This window comes from Tachypleus tridentatus, chromosome 6, assembly GCF_004210375.1.
Source record: "Tachypleus tridentatus isolate NWPU-2018 chromosome 6, ASM421037v1, whole genome shotgun sequence".
Classification (NCBI taxonomy): Eukaryota; Metazoa; Arthropoda; class Merostomata; order Xiphosura; family Limulidae; genus Tachypleus; species Tachypleus tridentatus.
Window position 1 is genome coordinate 125,456,605 of NC_134830.1, and position 19,176 is coordinate 125,475,780.

A 19,176-nucleotide genomic window follows, 5' to 3' on the forward strand; every position below is an offset into this window, starting at 1 on the left:
AGATAGACGATGGATCGACGGTAACAGTTTCAGACTTGCAACGTTAAAATTCAGAGATCGATCATCTGTGGTGTACAGATCACAGACAAGCTAATAAAAGTCCTATGTAAGACGTAGGTTGGTTTCAGGAAAGGACTGACATTTGTAATCTTGTTTCCCTATTTTTTATTTTTACATGTAAAGCTACTTGAGAGTAGCCTGTGTTGAAAAACTGATCATTTGTCCGCGACCTTCTCGTTTGACATGACTTTGATATTTTTTGCTATATAAGGTTCTGTTAGAAACATCTGCATTTAACATACATCAAATGTTCTCATCAGAAACTGGTATTTCGTTCAGGTGATATAAAAAAGAAATGTTTGGACGTCCCTTGTTGAAGAGGCCCGGCATGGCCAGGTGGTTAAGGCACTCGACTCGTAATCCGAGGGTCACGTGTTTGAATCCACCTCACACCAAACATGCTCGCCCTTTCAGCTGTGGGGGTGTTATAATGTGACGCTCAATTCAACTATTCGTTGTTAAAAGAGTAGTCCAATAATTGGCGGTGGGCATTGACGACTAGCTGCCTTCCAGCTAGTCTTACACTGCTAAATTAGGGACGGCTAGCGCAGATAGCCCTCGTGTATTTTTGCCCGAAATTCAAACCAAACCACACCATCCTTGTTGAAGATGTAGAGATGTTTAGAGCGAACTTGGAGCATGACACGTATGTCTCCGGTGTAGAAAATGTTACATCCCTAAAATAGAATTGTTTATTTGTTTGTTTTAGGTTTTCACAGCACGCCACGTAAGGGCTGTCTGCACATGGGTAAACCTAATTCGGTTGTAATAAGAAAGAGGGCAGTGGAAGAGTTACAATTGTGGGGGCATATTTATACCACTGCAAAAAGAATTAAATATCTATAACGTAGAACATTCACAAGAACGAATTTATTAAGTTAAGCACTCTAATTAATGTCTACATTCTCGGCCATAATCCCAATAATACCTCACCAAGTTACATTTGTATGCCTTTATTTATTTTTTTGTATTTAGAAAAGCAATAACAACAACTACTAAATATCCTTTTAGCTGTCAGACAAGCCTGTATACGTTTTGTTAATTTTCCAACCTTACAAATCGTTTCATACAAAACATCTTAATCAGAAGTATATCGTTACACGGCAAATCTATCAAAAGAGTTGCTAAAATAAAAAAAAGAAAAAGTTACAGATTAAAACATATTTAAGTATACGAGTAGATAAATACATACCATAGACACGTGTACACAATTACGTTGTCAATTTAATCAATAATGACACGTTCATATTTATTTTATATAAGCATTAACCATTTTATATATTACCCATGAAACATTGTCTGTACGAAGATGATGATACACACAAGAACTGTGAATATAAGCTGCGAAATATTTTCCATTTATATTTGAAACGCATTTCATGTTGTGCGCCACGCAGTTCCTTTTTCGAGCAGACTGTTCCTGACTATCTAGAAGCTGATTGGTTAACTAGGTGTGACACCACATGATGTCAGTAAATAGCGAACACATATTGAGAAGTTTGTTGGCTAAAGTTACGTGAGTTAAACTATACCTGTTAGGCGAGTTTATAATATGTATGTGTGTCACAAAATACAGGTAATCAGACCCAAGCACTATAGTATATGTACATATAACACTGGTTTCTGCTCACTATGTCGTTTCGCTAAATGTCATTCCAACTTAACACAGCAATTATGAGTACAGTTTTCAGCGTTCATTCTGATATGGGAGGTTGGGGAAAAAAGATTTTAAAAATTCTGTTTTTTTTTTTTTTTTAATCTTACAAGAAGTTATTACAATGAAGAAATCTATTGATACACTATAATCCAATGACTATAGTAATAATTCGCTTCATAGGCAGGTAATAAGTTACATCTGTCCACGTGCTGTTGAATGAAATTGAATAATAAACATATGTATAGGCAACCAAGAAATGTTCTGTAAGCCTGAGAAAATGAGCTTAGAACGTTCCAAATTAAAACCAAAAAAGATAAACAGTATAGTAAACTGATTACAGAATACTTTAAAATAAACAGTATAGTAAACTGATTACAGAATACTTTAAAATAAACAGTATAGTAAACTGATTACAGAATACTTTAAAATAAACAGTATAGTAAACTGATTACAGAATACTTTAAAATAAACAGTATAGTAAACTGATTACAGAATACTTTAAAATAAACAGTATAGTAAACTGATTACAGAATACTTTAAAATAAACAGTATAGTAAACTGATTACAGAATACTTTAAAATAAACAGTATAGTAAACTGATTACAGAATACTTTAAAATAAACAGTATAGTAAACTGATTACAGAATACTTTAAAATAAACAGTATAGTAAACTGATTACAGAATACTTTAAAATAAACAGTATAGTAAACTGATTACAGAATAAACTGATTACAGAATACTTTAAAATAAACAGTATAGTAAACTGATTACAGAATACTTTAAAATAAACAGTATAGTAAACTGATTACAGAATACTTTAGATTTATAACTAGTTTTAATTGTCCCACACTTCGTTTTTACAGCTAATTTAAACTATACATTTTTATATTTATAAAAAAAGTTTGTAATTTTATGTAATAGTAATGTAACTACGAGATTCTATAAACATTTGTTTTTACCAGCTTTTAAAAAATGCCTTTACAAGGCTATAGAAGTTCATACATAAATGCTTATAGAATTATTCCTATAGATTATGTATTTAGTATATCAATAAAAAACTATTTTTACAACAGTCTATAAGAATGTTTTATAAGCTCCTGTAAAAATACATTATTAAACAGAGTAGCTGTCAGTTGCCCCCCGCTAGTACAGCAGTATGTCTCCGGATTTACAACGCTAAAATCAGGGATTCGATTCCTCTCGGTGGGCTGAGCAGATAGCCCTTTGTAGCTTTGCTATAAGAAAAAACACAAAACACACAGCTATCAGTTATGTTAACCGCATTGGTTACTTGTATTCCGTAGACAGAAGTGTCGAATTAGATCTCTCTGAGCATGCGTGGAATATTGTGGTAACGTAACACTGTTTTTACAGTTGTTTTAAAACTTCCAGAAATGACTATATTACAGTTTAATGTGTCGAGCTGCCTATCGTAAAGTCTGGTGTTCGTGATATGATGCTGCTGAACATATACCACATTTTGAGCTGTTAGCGCGTTATACAAGTGACAATCAGTCCCGTTGTTTGTTTGAGAACTCTGGCGGTGACAAATGTTTCCGGTTGGTCAAAAAATCAAAACGGAGAACTCACTGTACCCTATGTGGAGGGTAGGAGTGGGGTGGGGGTCACTGACTTGGCTATTAGGTCAAGTGCTCGTAAGCTTCTGTTTAGGCTAAAAATTCCATTTTTGAATACTGAGAGTAAACTTTCTATATTCATAGTAACACTACTCGCCAAACATTGGGAGCGTAGCATAAATCGTTAGCTAGGCCTCGTTTATATTACTCCTCATACAGTTAATTAAAATATTTGACTTAGTATAGACAAGTTCTGCGAAAATCAGTAATAATTTCCAGTAAGAAAAACAACAACAAAAACTAAGAAATTTCGAGAATGACGTAACATTTCCTTTCACAAAACCGAAAATTTTCGACTGGAAAACTTTTATGAACAAGTATTAAAAAAATGATTATTTGACTTCTGCGACGACGGAAAAGCGTGTATTTTATGATACAAAAATACGATTACATTCGAAGTTTCATTGTTCATAAAATAATATTTTTGAAGAATTCACATGCATGATTAAATACAAAGCATTATTGTATCATGGAAACACTTATTATATCATGAAGTGGTGAAATGTACGTAGTGTTTGCCACGCACCCGTATGACGCCACCAATGTTAGTTTCTCTAATGTTAACTATAGGAGGAAAGCTTTGTTTTTATTTGTTATTCTGTAGAATCGATTAGCGTAATTGTTAGTATATACATGTCGCTAGTAACAATACTTTGTACCACATAAAAACAAAATGTACCTGTATTAATACACTCTAGCCTGTGTGTAAAAATTCTTCTTTTCGTTATCATATTTTGAAGTTAAAGTAATTCATTCTAGCATACGCACAATTTAGTAACACATCTTTATTACACTGAAATGGGAACTATTGGATCTATGGAAGAAAAAAAAAGAGTCAATCAGAAAGACAAATGACAAAATTAAAATAACGTTTCTTCCGAACATATGATGAAAATTACACCTCTTCGACTTTGTAATGAGTTATATACATGCATAAATGTTGTTTATTTATTATAACTTTCTCTTTATTTGTTTTTATTTCTTACTGATGGTTACAACTGTGGACAGTTTCGCTCGGCTACGTCAATAAAGCCAATATGGCCGCCAGTTGCCCGCAGTACTTGAATACATTTTCTTTGTTACTAGTGGAAGGGTCGCTTCCATCAATGGACGATATTAACGAAAAAAGGAGTAATCGCAAACAATAGAAGACTGAAGGGACGTTATAATGAACTCGTTTTCTACCGTTGTTACTACTTGAATGTTTCTCTGTAAAGTTGTATTTAAATTTTAAAACTACCTACAATCTCTTTGTATTTCGAAAATCAACTGATTCTTCACCTCTCGTGGTTCCTGAACAGCGTGACGACCGGAAATCGATTAGTAAAGTTGTTTAATTTTTACAGGTCATATAGAAGGTGACGTAAAAATTCCACAGCCTCTAATCAGACACTACTCATAAAATCCACATTAGGTTGTTTTCTTTTTTACTTAGTACATTTTAAGAATAGATTTGGATAAACGTAAGCGCTTTTATAGTTAAAATATTTAAATAAATATAACTATGAAAAGCATACCTGCTTTGTTAATATACAAGTAGTTCTAAATCGGAGGTTATCAAACATCTTTGAATTAAAGATTTTGTCGCGGACCCTCAAATCTGTTGATCTTTTTTTATGTTTTTAATTCACATGCATTAAATTAAATCGTTACGAAAGATATTTATAATGCTACAAATCATGTTATTTTAGTGAAATTTTGGACACATCTCACGTACTTCCTCGAGTACTCTCGCTTACCCCTGGGGATCTGTTTGTTTGCAGTTAAGCACAAAGCTACACACAGGGCTACCTGTGCTCTGCCCATCACATAAATCCGCAGACTTGCCGCTGTGCCACTGGGGGAGGAGGCTCTCACCTAAGTGATTATAATGGTCCAAACTACTAGTTTTTGATCATAATAACTTCTTGTTACAAGTTTTTTTCTTTTTTTTGTTAAGTGTAAAGTTATACAATGGGCTATCTGTGCTTAGCCAACCGAGGATATCGAAAACCATTTTATATCGTTATAAGCCCGAAGACTTGCTACTTAGCCTCCGGGGGGTGCAAGTCAAATTATTTTCACCTTTAGCTAAAAGAGTCATTTAAATTTGGCATTGTTTTATTAGTGCAGGTTTAACTGAATTGTAAACTATTTTACACGGCATTATGTGTTTACTTATTTTATTAATCTATTTTTATCTGTATCGTTTTGAATTTTGTACATAACTATACTATTTTGAACAGATTTAGTCCAGTCATACATCTGACGTAAAGCATTCACCAAAAACATTGTGAGTCGTCGGTTTCTAGGTAGCTCAATTCATGATGTAACACAGTTTTATTTTAATAATGTGACTTGGTGTAGATCGTTTTTTTTGTTTTTTTTTTTAAATAATACATGTTACAACACATAATTTTATTTTAATAATCTAACTTAGTGTAGATGTTACCCCAAAAGGTGTCGGAGACGACTGGTGTACGTTTTGGTTACGTACAAACGTTTTGTATGTTTATACATTTATATATCAAGAGGGAGTGTTTAATTTTCGGATTTTGTTTGAAACGTTGCGGTGTAAATCCTTGTAATGATTTATTAAAACGGAAGGATATTACAGTACATATAAGGTACAGAATAACGACTCAGCGTGATTTCAATTATTTCTCAATCAGGTTCAGACATTTTTCTTTTTTACAGTACATGTTAGTTTCGTACAAAGGACGCCGGGATAGAAATGATGAGGCCATGTTGCACCGCAGTATGAGCGACACACAAAAAAATAGGCTTCAAGCTTCAGAGTAGCGCGACAGTACACGTCTTTCTAATCATTTTTCTCGTCATATTTAATATCGTTGCTTTCACACTGTACTCTAGTAATCATAATGGCGATCACAACTTGAACCTCAAGTACAAAATGAAAGGTTGTTGCTAAAAATTCGCGAGTAATTTTGCTTAATTTGAGGAGGGACATGAATTTCTACTTTTTTGCTAAGTCACATTGTTTGGCCTAAATAATGTGCTTATACAGGAAAATAAACAGTCGGTAGGATCCATCTGTCTATTAATAGTATCCGCTAGTCTTTTTTTCTCTCTCTCTCGGATGTCATACAATCAGCTAAATATTGACATCTAATATAGTCGCAAATAAACTCTTTAGAAACTTTCGGCTCTGGAGTATATGCTTAAATACATAAATAGTTTTTTTTATCAGTTCTTCGCCGAATTCGTTATTCGGTTCAATAAAACATACTCGCTACTAAGAACACAGAACAAAATCGAAGATGAATTATGTTCCAATCAGTATTGATTTCAACTGCAAAGTAAAACACAACAATAAAATAACAACAACTGTTGGTTTATATACTATGAGAAATGAGGTGTATGGTGTATGTGGTACATGGAGAAACTTGATCAAACGCAATAAACTGAATTGAAAGTTTTGTGTTTCATTTGTTGTATGTAAGGTTTCCATCTTAACGTTTTTGTTTCCAGGCGCTGACCACTTATTAACTTTAAGCCTACTTCACGTTTACTTGAACGTTACAAGGCCAGTCTTTAACTTGGCTCAGGAATACGGAAATACTCAGGTTCATAAAACCAATACCACAAATACGTTTGCATGTTTATTATTATTATTATAGCAGCGTCAGCTTTTTTCTTCTTTTAAATATATATCAAGGTCAATATTCAATATTGCTTTTGTTTATTTTTATTTCTGTATTACATAAGGGAGATTAGGTTAATGATTAATTTCGATTTGCTTATGATGTTACATTATTCCAAACGAAGGAAAATTTATAAATAATAAGTAGCATTATTTACTTATCATAATTTCCTAGTTAATCTGAATGCAATGTTTCAGAGGTTTAACATGCCTACTGTTCTCACGGCAGAGTTAGTCAGTCTCCAAGAGGGGTGGATAAGACGCTGCTGCGCATGCGTATCTTATGACTTAAAGCGAACACTATTCTAACGATGGTGTAGTGGGTCATAGCAATGGCGAGGTCTACCGCAACAGAGATGAACACCCTGACACGACTGAAAGGTTCAAAAATCAACGTTCTTGTAGAAGAGGCCTTGATTGATCTATTGGTTGTAACGTATCATTTCGAAACCAGAGAATTTCAGGGATTATTACTTGAAGTCTCCAAGAAGTGAGTAATTTTCCCAGCGGATTCAAGAACCTCTTCCATATTTTAGATGTCTTCAGTTTGTATTAATATAATTAATCATGTTTCAGGAATATATCGCCGACCATAATTACGAGGAAGGAAGTAATTAAAAAATGTAATATTGTAAAATATTAATGAATTGCTACGCTCATAAGGACCTTAAACTTACATCTAAATGAACATTATATATATATCAGAGTCGTAAATAATCACGTTTAGATTCATCTTCACTAGAAAGGCGCTTTCTGTGATTGTTTTTTTTTTTCCACTTTTATTTTTCAAAATTGTATTTAGCGCCTATTACATCAGACAGAATGTTTGAAATATAACACCTATATAAACATCATATTTTTAAAAAGTACTATGTTTTTCGATTCTTTAACCGTGAAGCTATCATTAAAATTTATGTATATATATTTGGCTATTTTACACAGATGAGGCTATTTTAATTTCAAAATATATAATTATAACGTTTATCATACTACTGCCCATTTTATATGGGTCACTGGAGTTCAATTCAGAACAAAGCTAATTTTCAACCTTGTTAAACATGAACTTTCTTACAAGGTGAGAAACGTTGCATGAACACTCTCAAATAATCATAATTATTATATATATATATACAAACACTTTTTCGACACACCTGGTTAGTTTTTTTTCCTAAAAATAACGTTGTTACAGTGGGAATATGTAGAAACACCAACTACTTCGTTGATGTAAATCAACCAGAAAATAGCAGATAGAAAGTCTAATTTCGTCTTAACTCGTGTAAATTATTTTATGGAAATATAATTTCGTCTAATTTAAAAATCAAACAATCACTGTTCATGTTATACTTACACATCCTTTTTGAACTATTACTTTATTCGATTTATGTTAGGGAATCACATTCGCTGCTACTAGAATAGTAATGTATTACGGAATATAGTTTCGTGAGTTTATCAAGTAGACTTTGTGTTTCTATGGAAACCATCGTTCAGTTTTAGGTGTTTCCATTATTATCTGAATGTGGTGCTATAAATATATGTAAAAGAAAGTTCAAAGTTAAGAAATTTCCTTTTTTTTTGTTTTTACTTGCATTGTACACGGCTCTTTACGGCGAAAGTAACACGGCTTTCTCTACACACCTAAAATTTATAAATAGTTTTAAGTTGTTGGAACCAACTTACAAAGAACGTGGGGGATCGTTCTTTAAATTCACCTTTATACAAAGTGTTGCTTATAAAATGTATTATATGCAAATATACATAATTTTAAATACGGAAATCGTGCAGTTAAGTTAATCTCTAATTTTTTCCGTTATTATGATAAATAAATATCTGATTCTGGTTTCAATTTTTTTTCTTAAAATGAACAAAACTGACAATTTTGTTAATCAAGACTCGATTTTTTGTTCAGCTTTGAGTGATGTATTTTTTTATCATTTATATCCCAACATGAAATCCGTCAACGTACTAGCTTCGTTACTTATTTTTGTTTAATTAGGCCTAACGTGTGTAACCTTTTTCCAAAGGTTCATTATTGAGGCTCATTGCTGACTTGTATTTAATTAGGTTTAACACATGTAACATTTCTTCACAGTTTCTTTACAATAGCTTATAAAATAATCTGTTTTCACTTTCATCCTTTTTACTGAGGTTCATTATTGATCTGTGTTTAATTAGGCCTAACAAATGTAACATTTCTCCAAAGGTTTGTTGCTGAGAATCGTTACTGATCTATGTTTAATTAGGCCTAACAAGTGTAACATTTCCCGAAAGGTTTGTTACTGAGGTTGATTACTGGTTTGTGTTTAATTAGGCCTAACAATTTTTAATAGATTACGTTCATTACAACAGATTATAAAATAATCTGCTTTGTATACAGTTTCTTTAAATTCACCACAAGCTTTTTCAGATTGGCTTCCCTTCACTTTTAGTGAATTCTTTTATTTTTTTTATTACAGCAGCTTTTCAAATTAGTGAAAATGTAGTACATGTTAATAAATTAGTCCTTTCAGTGCTTTAGGTTTTGGTTTTGAGCAGCCCTTTTTCAAAGCCTCGTCTCATACATGTAGCTTCTACAATCGCAGAATATTACTGTGTTTAATTAATGCTAACCTTGGTTAAGTGTGACCTTTCTTCAATACTTTCTTATCTGTATAACTTATACAGCAGTAGTGTTTCAAGTTGTGATCTTTTCATGTATATAGTTCGTACAATAGCTATTAGATTTTGTATTATATTAGCCCTAACTGATTAAATATGACCAGTCTTCAAAGACAGCTTATATAGCTTGTAAAATAGTAATATGTCAGCTTTTATGTTTAATTAGGTTTAACATTTGTTAAATATAAACTTTTTCATTTATATAACTTGTAAAATAGCATTGTTATATATTTTTTATTCGATGAGGCTTAACCCTGGCTAAGTATGCCCATCTTAGAAAACTTTCACACCTGTATAGCCTGGGGAATAGTTGTGTGTCATGTTTTTGTTTAATAATGTCTAACATTGGTCAAGTACGACCTTTTCTTCAAACTTTGTGCCTATATTTGACGTTCTTTTATATATTTATTACTGCATTATTAAATTATTGGTATTCACCAGTTAATTAAAGAAAATACCAAGGAATGAAATCTACTGAGAAAATTCATTTCCTGCAACATACATAGTATATATCAATTCTAATTAAGCATTGTTGAATGTCCTGACTTAGAAATATGGAATACTGTTTATTTTCCCGTAACAATGCTGAACTTTTTATTGTATTAATTCATACATTTTACAAAATAAAATGTTTCCACTGTGTACCTTACATATCAGGACTAGCGAAAATTAAGGGTTACAGTTCACAAATAATTGAATGTTATCTTCTTTAGTTTGACCTTTTAAGTCTCAAGGTCAATAATAAAAGAAGTCTTTTTTTTCAGCAGAATGCCATAAAACTGTGTATACGAATTATTTACAAAAAACAAAACAAAATCGTGCATCTCTTTCGTAGACACTTAGTTAATTAGTGAAATATTAGCGTAAGTCAGATTCCAAAATGTGTTGATGATACTTGCAACCTTTGTTATTGATTAAGTCCCAGCTTTTGTCTTAAATCCTTTAGGAACGGTCCGCCAGGTATTTCTTCTCTTAAGTTTCAAGAGATGTTGGACTCCACAACCCGTATCAACGAAAAATCAGGTGTAATCCCTGAAATGTCAGAAGAATCATTTTATTCATTAAAACAAAGACACACCTATTTCGACCCGGGTGGAAAAAAGGACGCTGTGAATTTTTCAACGACCCAGGATTCTTTCCCGTCGCGGCGGAGGCCTCAGGGACGGAATAGCCAGGAGCGACAACAGCATGTTCGCATGAGACGACTTCGGCCAAGACCGGTTTTGTGTTCTCGTTGTTTTACTATGTGCAGTGAAAATACTGATAAGGCGAAAGAGCTTCAAAGTTTCAAAACGAACGAATCGAAGTCTGCCAAGGCGGGAATAGAAAGAAGCATATTACCTAGTCCTACCACACATAAATGTAATAATAAAAAAACGTCTGCCCTCCACACTGACCTCAGCCGTCCTTATGGGCTGCCCCCAAACCCCATGGGGTATAGTGTCGGTAGAGGTCGACTGTCGACGCGCACGGGACGGTATCGTACCAAATCACGATATTCTAAGTCAGCTAGGCCTACAAACAAAGAAAATATGTTAAACTTTTTCACTGCTTCTAAGAGTAGTGAACCTCCAGGAGTTCAAAATTCCCCCGAACGTAAATCTGTGCCCCCACAAAGGCGTTCTTCACAAAATGTAACCCAATTTAGGTGCACGGAATTACGTAAAAGGAGATCCACCGAGGATTTTCTAGGGGTAATGAAAGCAGAAACTAATGATACATCCAAAACAGCGGAACAAGGAGATCAAGTTAGGTCCAAGTCAGCAGATGCTCAAGATAAGATTAGCGATTCTTTTAGCAATCAAAACATGGGCGGGATCCCAAAAAATTATATGTCGGCATTAACCGCTCCAAGAACAAGTCCCGTTATCAAAATATCGTTTGCTAACCCCCAAGGACAAGACACAGTGGTAAAAATACCTGCGAGATTATCCTCAGAACCCATACCATTTCGTACCGATGACCCAGATGACCATTGTCCACAAGAAATCCACAAAAAGGAGAATTCTGTCTGTATCAGTTACGAAGAGGTTTCGTCACGTGACGATAAGGCTGCTAGAAGAGCGCAGAAAAGAGCGAGAAAAGAACAATTCGTTAAATATACCTCGGTTTTCGAAAACAGTGGATCTAACCACGAGTCGCTCCAAGGTAGACATCACCACAAACATAAGACGAAGAAAAAACGAAGAGACAAACACTGGAGTTCTGTAAACGGGAGCGACTCAACACACGGGTCTCTCCCAACAGAATTATACTCCTGCAAAGGCAACTTAGACTGTGAGGACTTTGGAGACGAATATAAGTATCATATCGTTCCAGAAACTGAACCTCCAGAAGACGGTTACACTAAAAATCAGACATTAAAACAGAAGTTGTCTATAAGTCTTCGTCGTCTTAACGCAGGGGCGTATACTCAGTGCACCCCAGGCAGACCCCTTGATCTCAGTTTCCGAGAGGACACCGTTGCTGAAGAAGGAAAATCGTGATAGGTTCTAGCAAATAAAACGGGAGACGAACCTGAGATACAGATTCAACTAAGTTCTTATAATGTTACCTCGACACTAGCGAGCAGGTTAGTTAAGACGTATGAAATTGCTTAAAGTAAAATGCATGGATTTCCCTGGTGACTGTGAGGGACACCAACAGATGTCCAAAATGATAACAGTGTAATGAGCCGAAGTCATGGTCCTCCTTCCTTTCTTTAAATACCTTGCAATCATCTTGTCTCATTTCTTAATGAGATCAGAACGCAATACAAGAACAAAACACGAGGACCTTGTAGAGAGAGAATCAAACTTTTCTTAACACCGAAGGAATTTCCAGTGCAATACCTCATTAACTAGATCAGAACTAATATCTGATTCATAAGAGTAACCTTTAAAAGGTTTATGTGTATATAATGTTTTACATATCAAATTAGCACAATATTTGTAAAAAAAAAATCGTTCTAAGGTCATGAAGTTTTAATAAACAGACTTTCAATTTTAGGATTAAGACGGCAACTATGTTTTTTTGTTGTTTTTTTGTACCAAGAATTCACTGAACAGCGTGTGATGATAACAAATACATGCTCAGATAAATCGTTCTCGATGCATTTGGATATGTTGACAAACAATATATTTTCTGTTGTTTTAACTGCATGATCAGAGCACAGAATATATACTGATTCGAATTGGTCCATTTTTATTTTTTATTTTTGCTAATTTAGTGAAACTAGGACTGTTTTTGAGTTTCTTTCTTTTCTTCTGATACTGCAGCCGCCATACGTTGATCGCTATTCTATTAGTGCTCAAACATATTGTTTAGATAACAAACAATGCATCTGTAAAACTCGAGTACGTAACTATTGTTGATTTAAACAGTAATAATACTGAAAACTGTTACTGTTATGGTTACACGTCAGTTCCAGTCAAAACATGGCTGTCTCTCCTCCCTTTTATAGAGTACTGTCGCAACACGTTTCTTTGAGCAGTCCTAGCAACATCTAAAAAAGAAAAGAAAAAAGGTGAGATACTGATATTTTAACATAAAATTAAGTTAATATTCTAAAAATAAGACGGTCTTCCAATTTTATTTTACGTCACATGTTTTTGTTGCGTTCTTCCAGTACGTGTAAAGCATTTAGGATTAGCCTTAATTGACTGTAATTCTTAGATTTCAAGGCTTATGTTATTGAAACAAATCACACAAGTTTAGAATAAAACTAAACGCCTGTCTCATTGTCAGTTTTGGAAAATAAAATTTAGCTTGATTTAAAACAAATCAACAAAAAATTAGATTTGCTCTTTACAACAAACAGAAGTAAAATATTCAGTTTTTGGAATAAAAAGTAACTGTTTTTTTGGAGTAAAAGATACAGCAAAAATGTTATTTTTAATAAAATCAATAAATTGAATTGGTTTTTAGAAGAAAAAAAGCAGTTGTTACAGATTTGTTGGTAAGCGCAAAATTACACAATGGGCTATCTGTGCCTATCACGGGTGTAGAAATTCAACTGTTAGCGTTGTAAGCTCCTACTGGACTTACCACTTGGAGTTTTTGTTTTGTAATACAACAAAATTAGCAGGTTTTTAAAACGAAATTACTAATTAGGTAGGGTTTTAGAACAAAATAAACTAAATTTAATAAGCCTGTAAAACAAAAGAAAAACTATGTTAAGAGAAACAAAAACTAGCTAGTTTTTGAGATAACAACAACATAAAACAGGTTTTAGAACAAAAAGGACAAAACGTTGATTTGCCAAACAAGCACAAGAAATAAGCTTTTTCAATATAGGTGTGTAATTTAAACTTACTAATAAAACAAATAAAATAAATAGGTCGAAAGAGCTTTCAAGTACTTCGCTATAATCGCATAGTATTATTGATAAATTAACAATAAGGATAGATAGACACAAACACGAGTGAATGGGCAGTTGTTAGAAAGAGAGACATAGATAGACATTACCAAGTACAAAAAACACGCTACTAGACATACAAATATCTTGCATTGTTACCCCGCTACAGGCAGCGGAACTGGGAACCCCGTCTTCACTCGATAATGAAGTGCCCCTTTGAATGGATAATAGAACTTTGTGGCGCTGTTTTAGTTTGGGTTTCAATGGTTAAGGTTAACGGTTTCCCCAAGTTTCGACGCCTGTGTGTGTGAAGCTAGGTGATATATCACAAAAAGAAATGGAAATCTGGATTATCGTTTCTTAGATATGGTCCCCTAAGAAAATCTGCAAAGGTCTTAATTAACAGCTTTAATCAAATATTACGTAGGCCATAATCAGTGTATTATGTGAAACAATTTCAAACTTCGTAACAAAAGGTTTAGTTTTATTATTCTAGATCAGTATCGTAAACAGATAATAAAAAATCCTTTAGTATTCCAGGTAATCGAAATCCGTGTATTAATACTGTGTTGGTAGATGACATTGAACGAGAGTGTTTGTTTTAGAGCAAATCCATATTGAGCTATCTGATGCGTTCCCCGCGAAGAATAGAACCTCGGATTTTAGTGTTGTAAGTTTGTAGCTTACCACAGTCTTACCAGGGGACAAGAATCTCAGGATGTTGAATTTCAAAATCGGACATGTGTAGCAACCCGAGTGGGGGATATACAGCTTTATTTCAAACACTAATCATAGACGTCAGAAAGGTATATGTGGGAGAGGGGGAGGGAACATGTCCCAATCATTAATTTGGTCCTATTTCAGTATTTCGCTAGTGAACATTTCAGTTTTTCTTACTTTTGTTGACAGGAATTTTTTTAAACATATTTTTCTTCTTTAATTGACAATATATTTTTAGTTTTCTTATTTTGCTGACAATAAATGTTTTTGAGTTTTTTTTTCTGTGCACTAAGCATTAATATAACCTATTTTGAAAAACAACCATATCAAACGAGAATAATGAAGCATACATACGTCAAAATTAATTTTATTGTCTACAGTAAACAATTTAATTAGTACTTTTTATGTAAAATACAGTATATGCTACTGTGTGAAATTGTTGACCAATATTTTAAAGCGTTTTTATTAAATACCAAACAATATTTATTAATTTACGACTTAGCTTTCCCACAAAATTGTGAGAAGCGATGTGACAGTAAATGTAAGAAACTGGTACTGTTACAGACGACCAGGAAAAACTAATCGTTACGCTGGAAACTAAATAGGCTTAGTGTAAGCTATACCTCCTATAGAAGCTGCACATAAAAGTTTGTTCTGAAGGTTGCATTGTACTGCTGTGTTGTTATGTATAGTTACGTTTCTCTCTGTCTGTGTGTAAGTAGCTAGAGTGAATTTCAAAGGAACAAACGTGGAAATTACTGTTGAAGTTGATGTAATTAAAGAAAATGAATTGCATTTGTCCGTTAGGTGTCTTCTTTTGTGGTTGACGCCCTCAATATTTTTGACACGAATACGCTTTTCATGAATGGACCACGAAGTGCTTTCTCCGTCTCAAGGGGATGTTCTTTGATTATTTAGGTCAAGGACAAACTTCGATATAAATATATCGCGACCTTATATTCCCAGCCTTTTGAACTAGCGTAAGCCTTGTCAGTTGATAAAGCTGTTGACTCACTAAAGATATTCTAGATTCAAGTTGAAAATTAGAATCACTCAAAAAAATCTGAACATTATATATTCTCAACTTATTGAAACAGCATCTTTATTGATTTGTTTGCGGAAGATAAAATTGTTATAAATAGTAGATCGCATTTATATTTAAGTACAAAAATGATATTGTATCCACACGGACTCGTGAATTATTTGCCAAGACCTTATTTATGGTTTTAGAAGTTACTTTGGTACAGTATCTGTTTCTATTCATACATTTTATCTTGTTTTTGCTAAGCGCCAAACACCACAAAGGACTGACGCTACTGCAGGGATCGAATCATGGATTTTATCATAAGTCTCCAAGCTTACCATTTGGCCTTGTCTTCATCTGGCCTGACTTGTATTCCTTTGGTATAACAACTATAATAATATATTATTTTTTAAATGCATATAAGCCTACGTTTTAATTTTCTTTCTAATAAACGAAATAAATAACTGTAATACACACACACATATAGATAAATACATGTTTGTATGTGTATGTATACAGTGATGTGTCATTTGTTCATTTGAAATAATAAAATTCTCTGGTACAGCGGTAATTGTACCTATTTACAATGCTAAAATCAGGGGTTCGATTCCCCTCGGTGGACTCAGCAAATAGCCCGATGTGGCTTTGTTATAAGAAAACATACATACACACACTTATCGTAATAAAAAGTAAATCCTATGTGCTTAGATTATATACACTCGTAATCTGAGGGTCGCGGGTACGCATCCCCGTCGCGCCAAACATGCTCGCCCTTTCAGCCGTGGGGGCGTTATAATTTGACGGTCGTTGGTAAAAGAGTAGCCCAAGAGTTGGCGGTGAGTGGTGATGACTAACTGCCTTTCCTCTAGTCTTACACTGCAAAATTAGGAACAGCAAACGCAGATAGCCCTCGAGTAGCTTTGCGCGAAATTAAAAAACAACAACAATATATACACTCCTGCCCTCTAGTATCAAGTATTGGTTCTACATAGATTTTCTTAAACTATATTGTAAGTAGACAAAGTTGTGAGACAACAATGTATTTGATGATGATTTTTTTCCTTTTATAACATAGACGTTTCGTAAACATAATCTGGTATTTTTAACTGTTAAAAAATAGCTGATATTTATAGGAGTCACTTGAAAGTTTCATACTTTAATAAGTCTCTGGTGTTTTGGTGATTTCAGGGTAAGGTTTGCTTATTCATTTGGTTAAACGCAAAACTGAAAAAGTGGCTTTCTGTATGCTGCCCAGCGTGGATATCGAAACCCAGTTTGTAGCGTTGTAAACTCTGAGGCGTATTTCTGAGCCACTGGGGTAGTTGATATAGTGTGTACGTTTTGATACGTTGTAAATATAGTAATTTGACGGGGACATACATTCTGGTTAATTTGTTTTACAAATGAGCCGGGTTTTTGAAAACTTTTACGATAAAGTGGAAAAAGTAGTGAAACGTTTGTTTGTTTTTAAAAATGGGGAAGACATACACGATCTCTCATTCTCAGGCAACAAAAGTGGCAAAATAACGCGCGCGCGCACACGCACATGTATATTAACATTTTAAATCGATGTTTCATTTATCATTTATTTTATTTTGAGAGCTGAGGTCAGTATTTGTTTTAGCGCCATCTTGTGGCTAATGGAGAAACTAATGAACGACGTTCAGGAATAAATTATGAAAATCCCATATTTTCCCCGAAACTATAAGGTAATATTTTTTGGAACATAATATTTCTCCCACGTTATTTCTGACATAAAACTAATAAAACATTTTTAATGCTCAAACCAATAATCTCTGACACAAAATTGACCGAACACACTTTAATATTCAAACCTGTAACTTTTGATACAAAATTGACTGAACATTTTTTAATGTTCAACCCTATAACCTCTGACATAAAACTGATCGAACATTTTGTTTTTAGATTTGTGCACAAAGCCACACGAACAGCTGTTTTCTTACTAGTCCACCACTGGTAGAGCGGTAAGTCTACTGATTTACAACGCTATAATCAGGGGATTCGATTCCCCTCGGTGGACTCAGCAGATAGCCTGATGTGGCTTTGCTATAAGAAAACACACACACATTTTCTTACTAACACAAACAATAAAATACGTTACTATGAATACTACATGTTTGAGGTTTTATTTGGTTAAAGATTTTATCATGATATTCATTGTCTTCGTGAGGGTACTAGCATTCCTTAGTGTCGGTGACCACCTATTCTTGTTTGACTGAACCTCAGAATTTGTCTCTTCTCTCAAAAAGTACATTCATGGTTCGAAAATGCCGAGTATGCTAACCACAAGGTTTAGTAGCCAGCACTGTTTTTAATATAAACATAGCCCTAGTTTTCCACGAAACACTACCGCCAGTGGCAAGTCTGCTGGCTTATCACGCTAAAAACAAGGTTTCGATACTCATGGGGACACAACACAGACTGCTAGTCTGTTGTGTATTTTGTACGTAACAACAAACTCAAATAACCCATGTAACTTTTACGGAGCTTTTCAGTTTTACTGCGCACAAATTGAAGTTATAGATGGCGTTGCTGACATGTTACCTATCACAGAAATTCCAGTAATACTTCTGATTCATATTTATTTTATTCTTGTACTAATGCTATTAACGAAGACAACGCATTCATTGAAAAGATACAGCATTTTGCTATTTTTTTTTATAGAAAATATCGAGAAACAGTAGCAGTTTAACGAAGGTTGCTCACACTTAATCCTTTGCTATTCAGTTGATACGCGATCATTTTGAAGTTTTTATGCTTGTAACCACCGGTGGAGTCCACACATTACATTGTAGTTGTTAACTGTTTCCGTCTGTTACATATAATTTAAAGAATACAACAAAGGATCTGTTGGTCCGTCCGGGCCGTTACATCTACTACATAAAATTATAAAATAATTAAAAACTAAGAGCTAGTCCTTGTTATTCATATATGTATTAAGCTTTCTTTTAAACCCCTTTAGACTAACTGCATACATCACATGTGAAGCCCACCCACCCTCTAAGAAAAATAAAGCAGTCTTTGTAAAAAACAACAAGAAACTGACCAACTGTGTGGCTTTGCGCGAAAAAAACAAAAGAGTAAGCAACCGTGTTATGGGCTCATAAACCCGGTTATTTAATAAATAATTTAGGAAACTTTAGGGTTATAAACTCACAAGCAGTTTAAAGAGCTACAAAATACATTGTAAAGTAGAAGCTGGATATAAACTAAAGGTCAGTTGAAGTTCCGTCAGCTATCTGCGTGATGTATCACGTGAGTTCAACATTTTGTTTGCACGTTTCTCTTCTGCTCTTAGCAACAGGTACCTGGAACCTCCTTCAAGATAATGGACCTGTCTAACTGTTACCAGTCGAGTGACGTCATTCAGGAAACCTCCTCCTCCTACCCTGAAACACAACAAATATGATAACATTTGATGA

The 19,176-nt window shown here is 34.0% G+C and overlaps 1 protein-coding gene across 1 annotated transcript; it reads left to right on the plus strand.

Moving 5' to 3' along the window:
* Positions 1-7,291: 7,291 nt before the first annotated feature.
* LOC143253595 (uncharacterized) lies at positions 7,292-12,651 on the plus strand. The gene is made up of 2 exons (XM_076507709.1): positions 7,292-7,488; positions 10,600-12,651. Exons 1-2 carry the CDS (start codon positions 7,331-7,333, stop codon positions 12,137-12,139), a joined length of 1,698 nt encoding a protein of 565 aa, XP_076363824.1. The 5' UTR covers positions 7,292-7,330; the 3' UTR covers positions 12,140-12,651.
* The last annotated feature ends 6,525 nt before the right edge of the window (positions 12,652-19,176 follow it).

Excerpts from the sequence above, each read along its gene's own strand:
- LOC143253595 (XM_076507709.1), top strand. The coding sequence starts at position 7,331 with ATGGCGAGGTCTACCGCAACAGAGATGAACACCCTGACACGACTGAAA. Across the intron at positions 7,489-10,599 it reads TTACTTGAAGTCTCCAAGAA|GAACGGTCCGCCAGGTATTT; the intron begins GTGAGTAATTTT and ends TAAATCCTTTAG.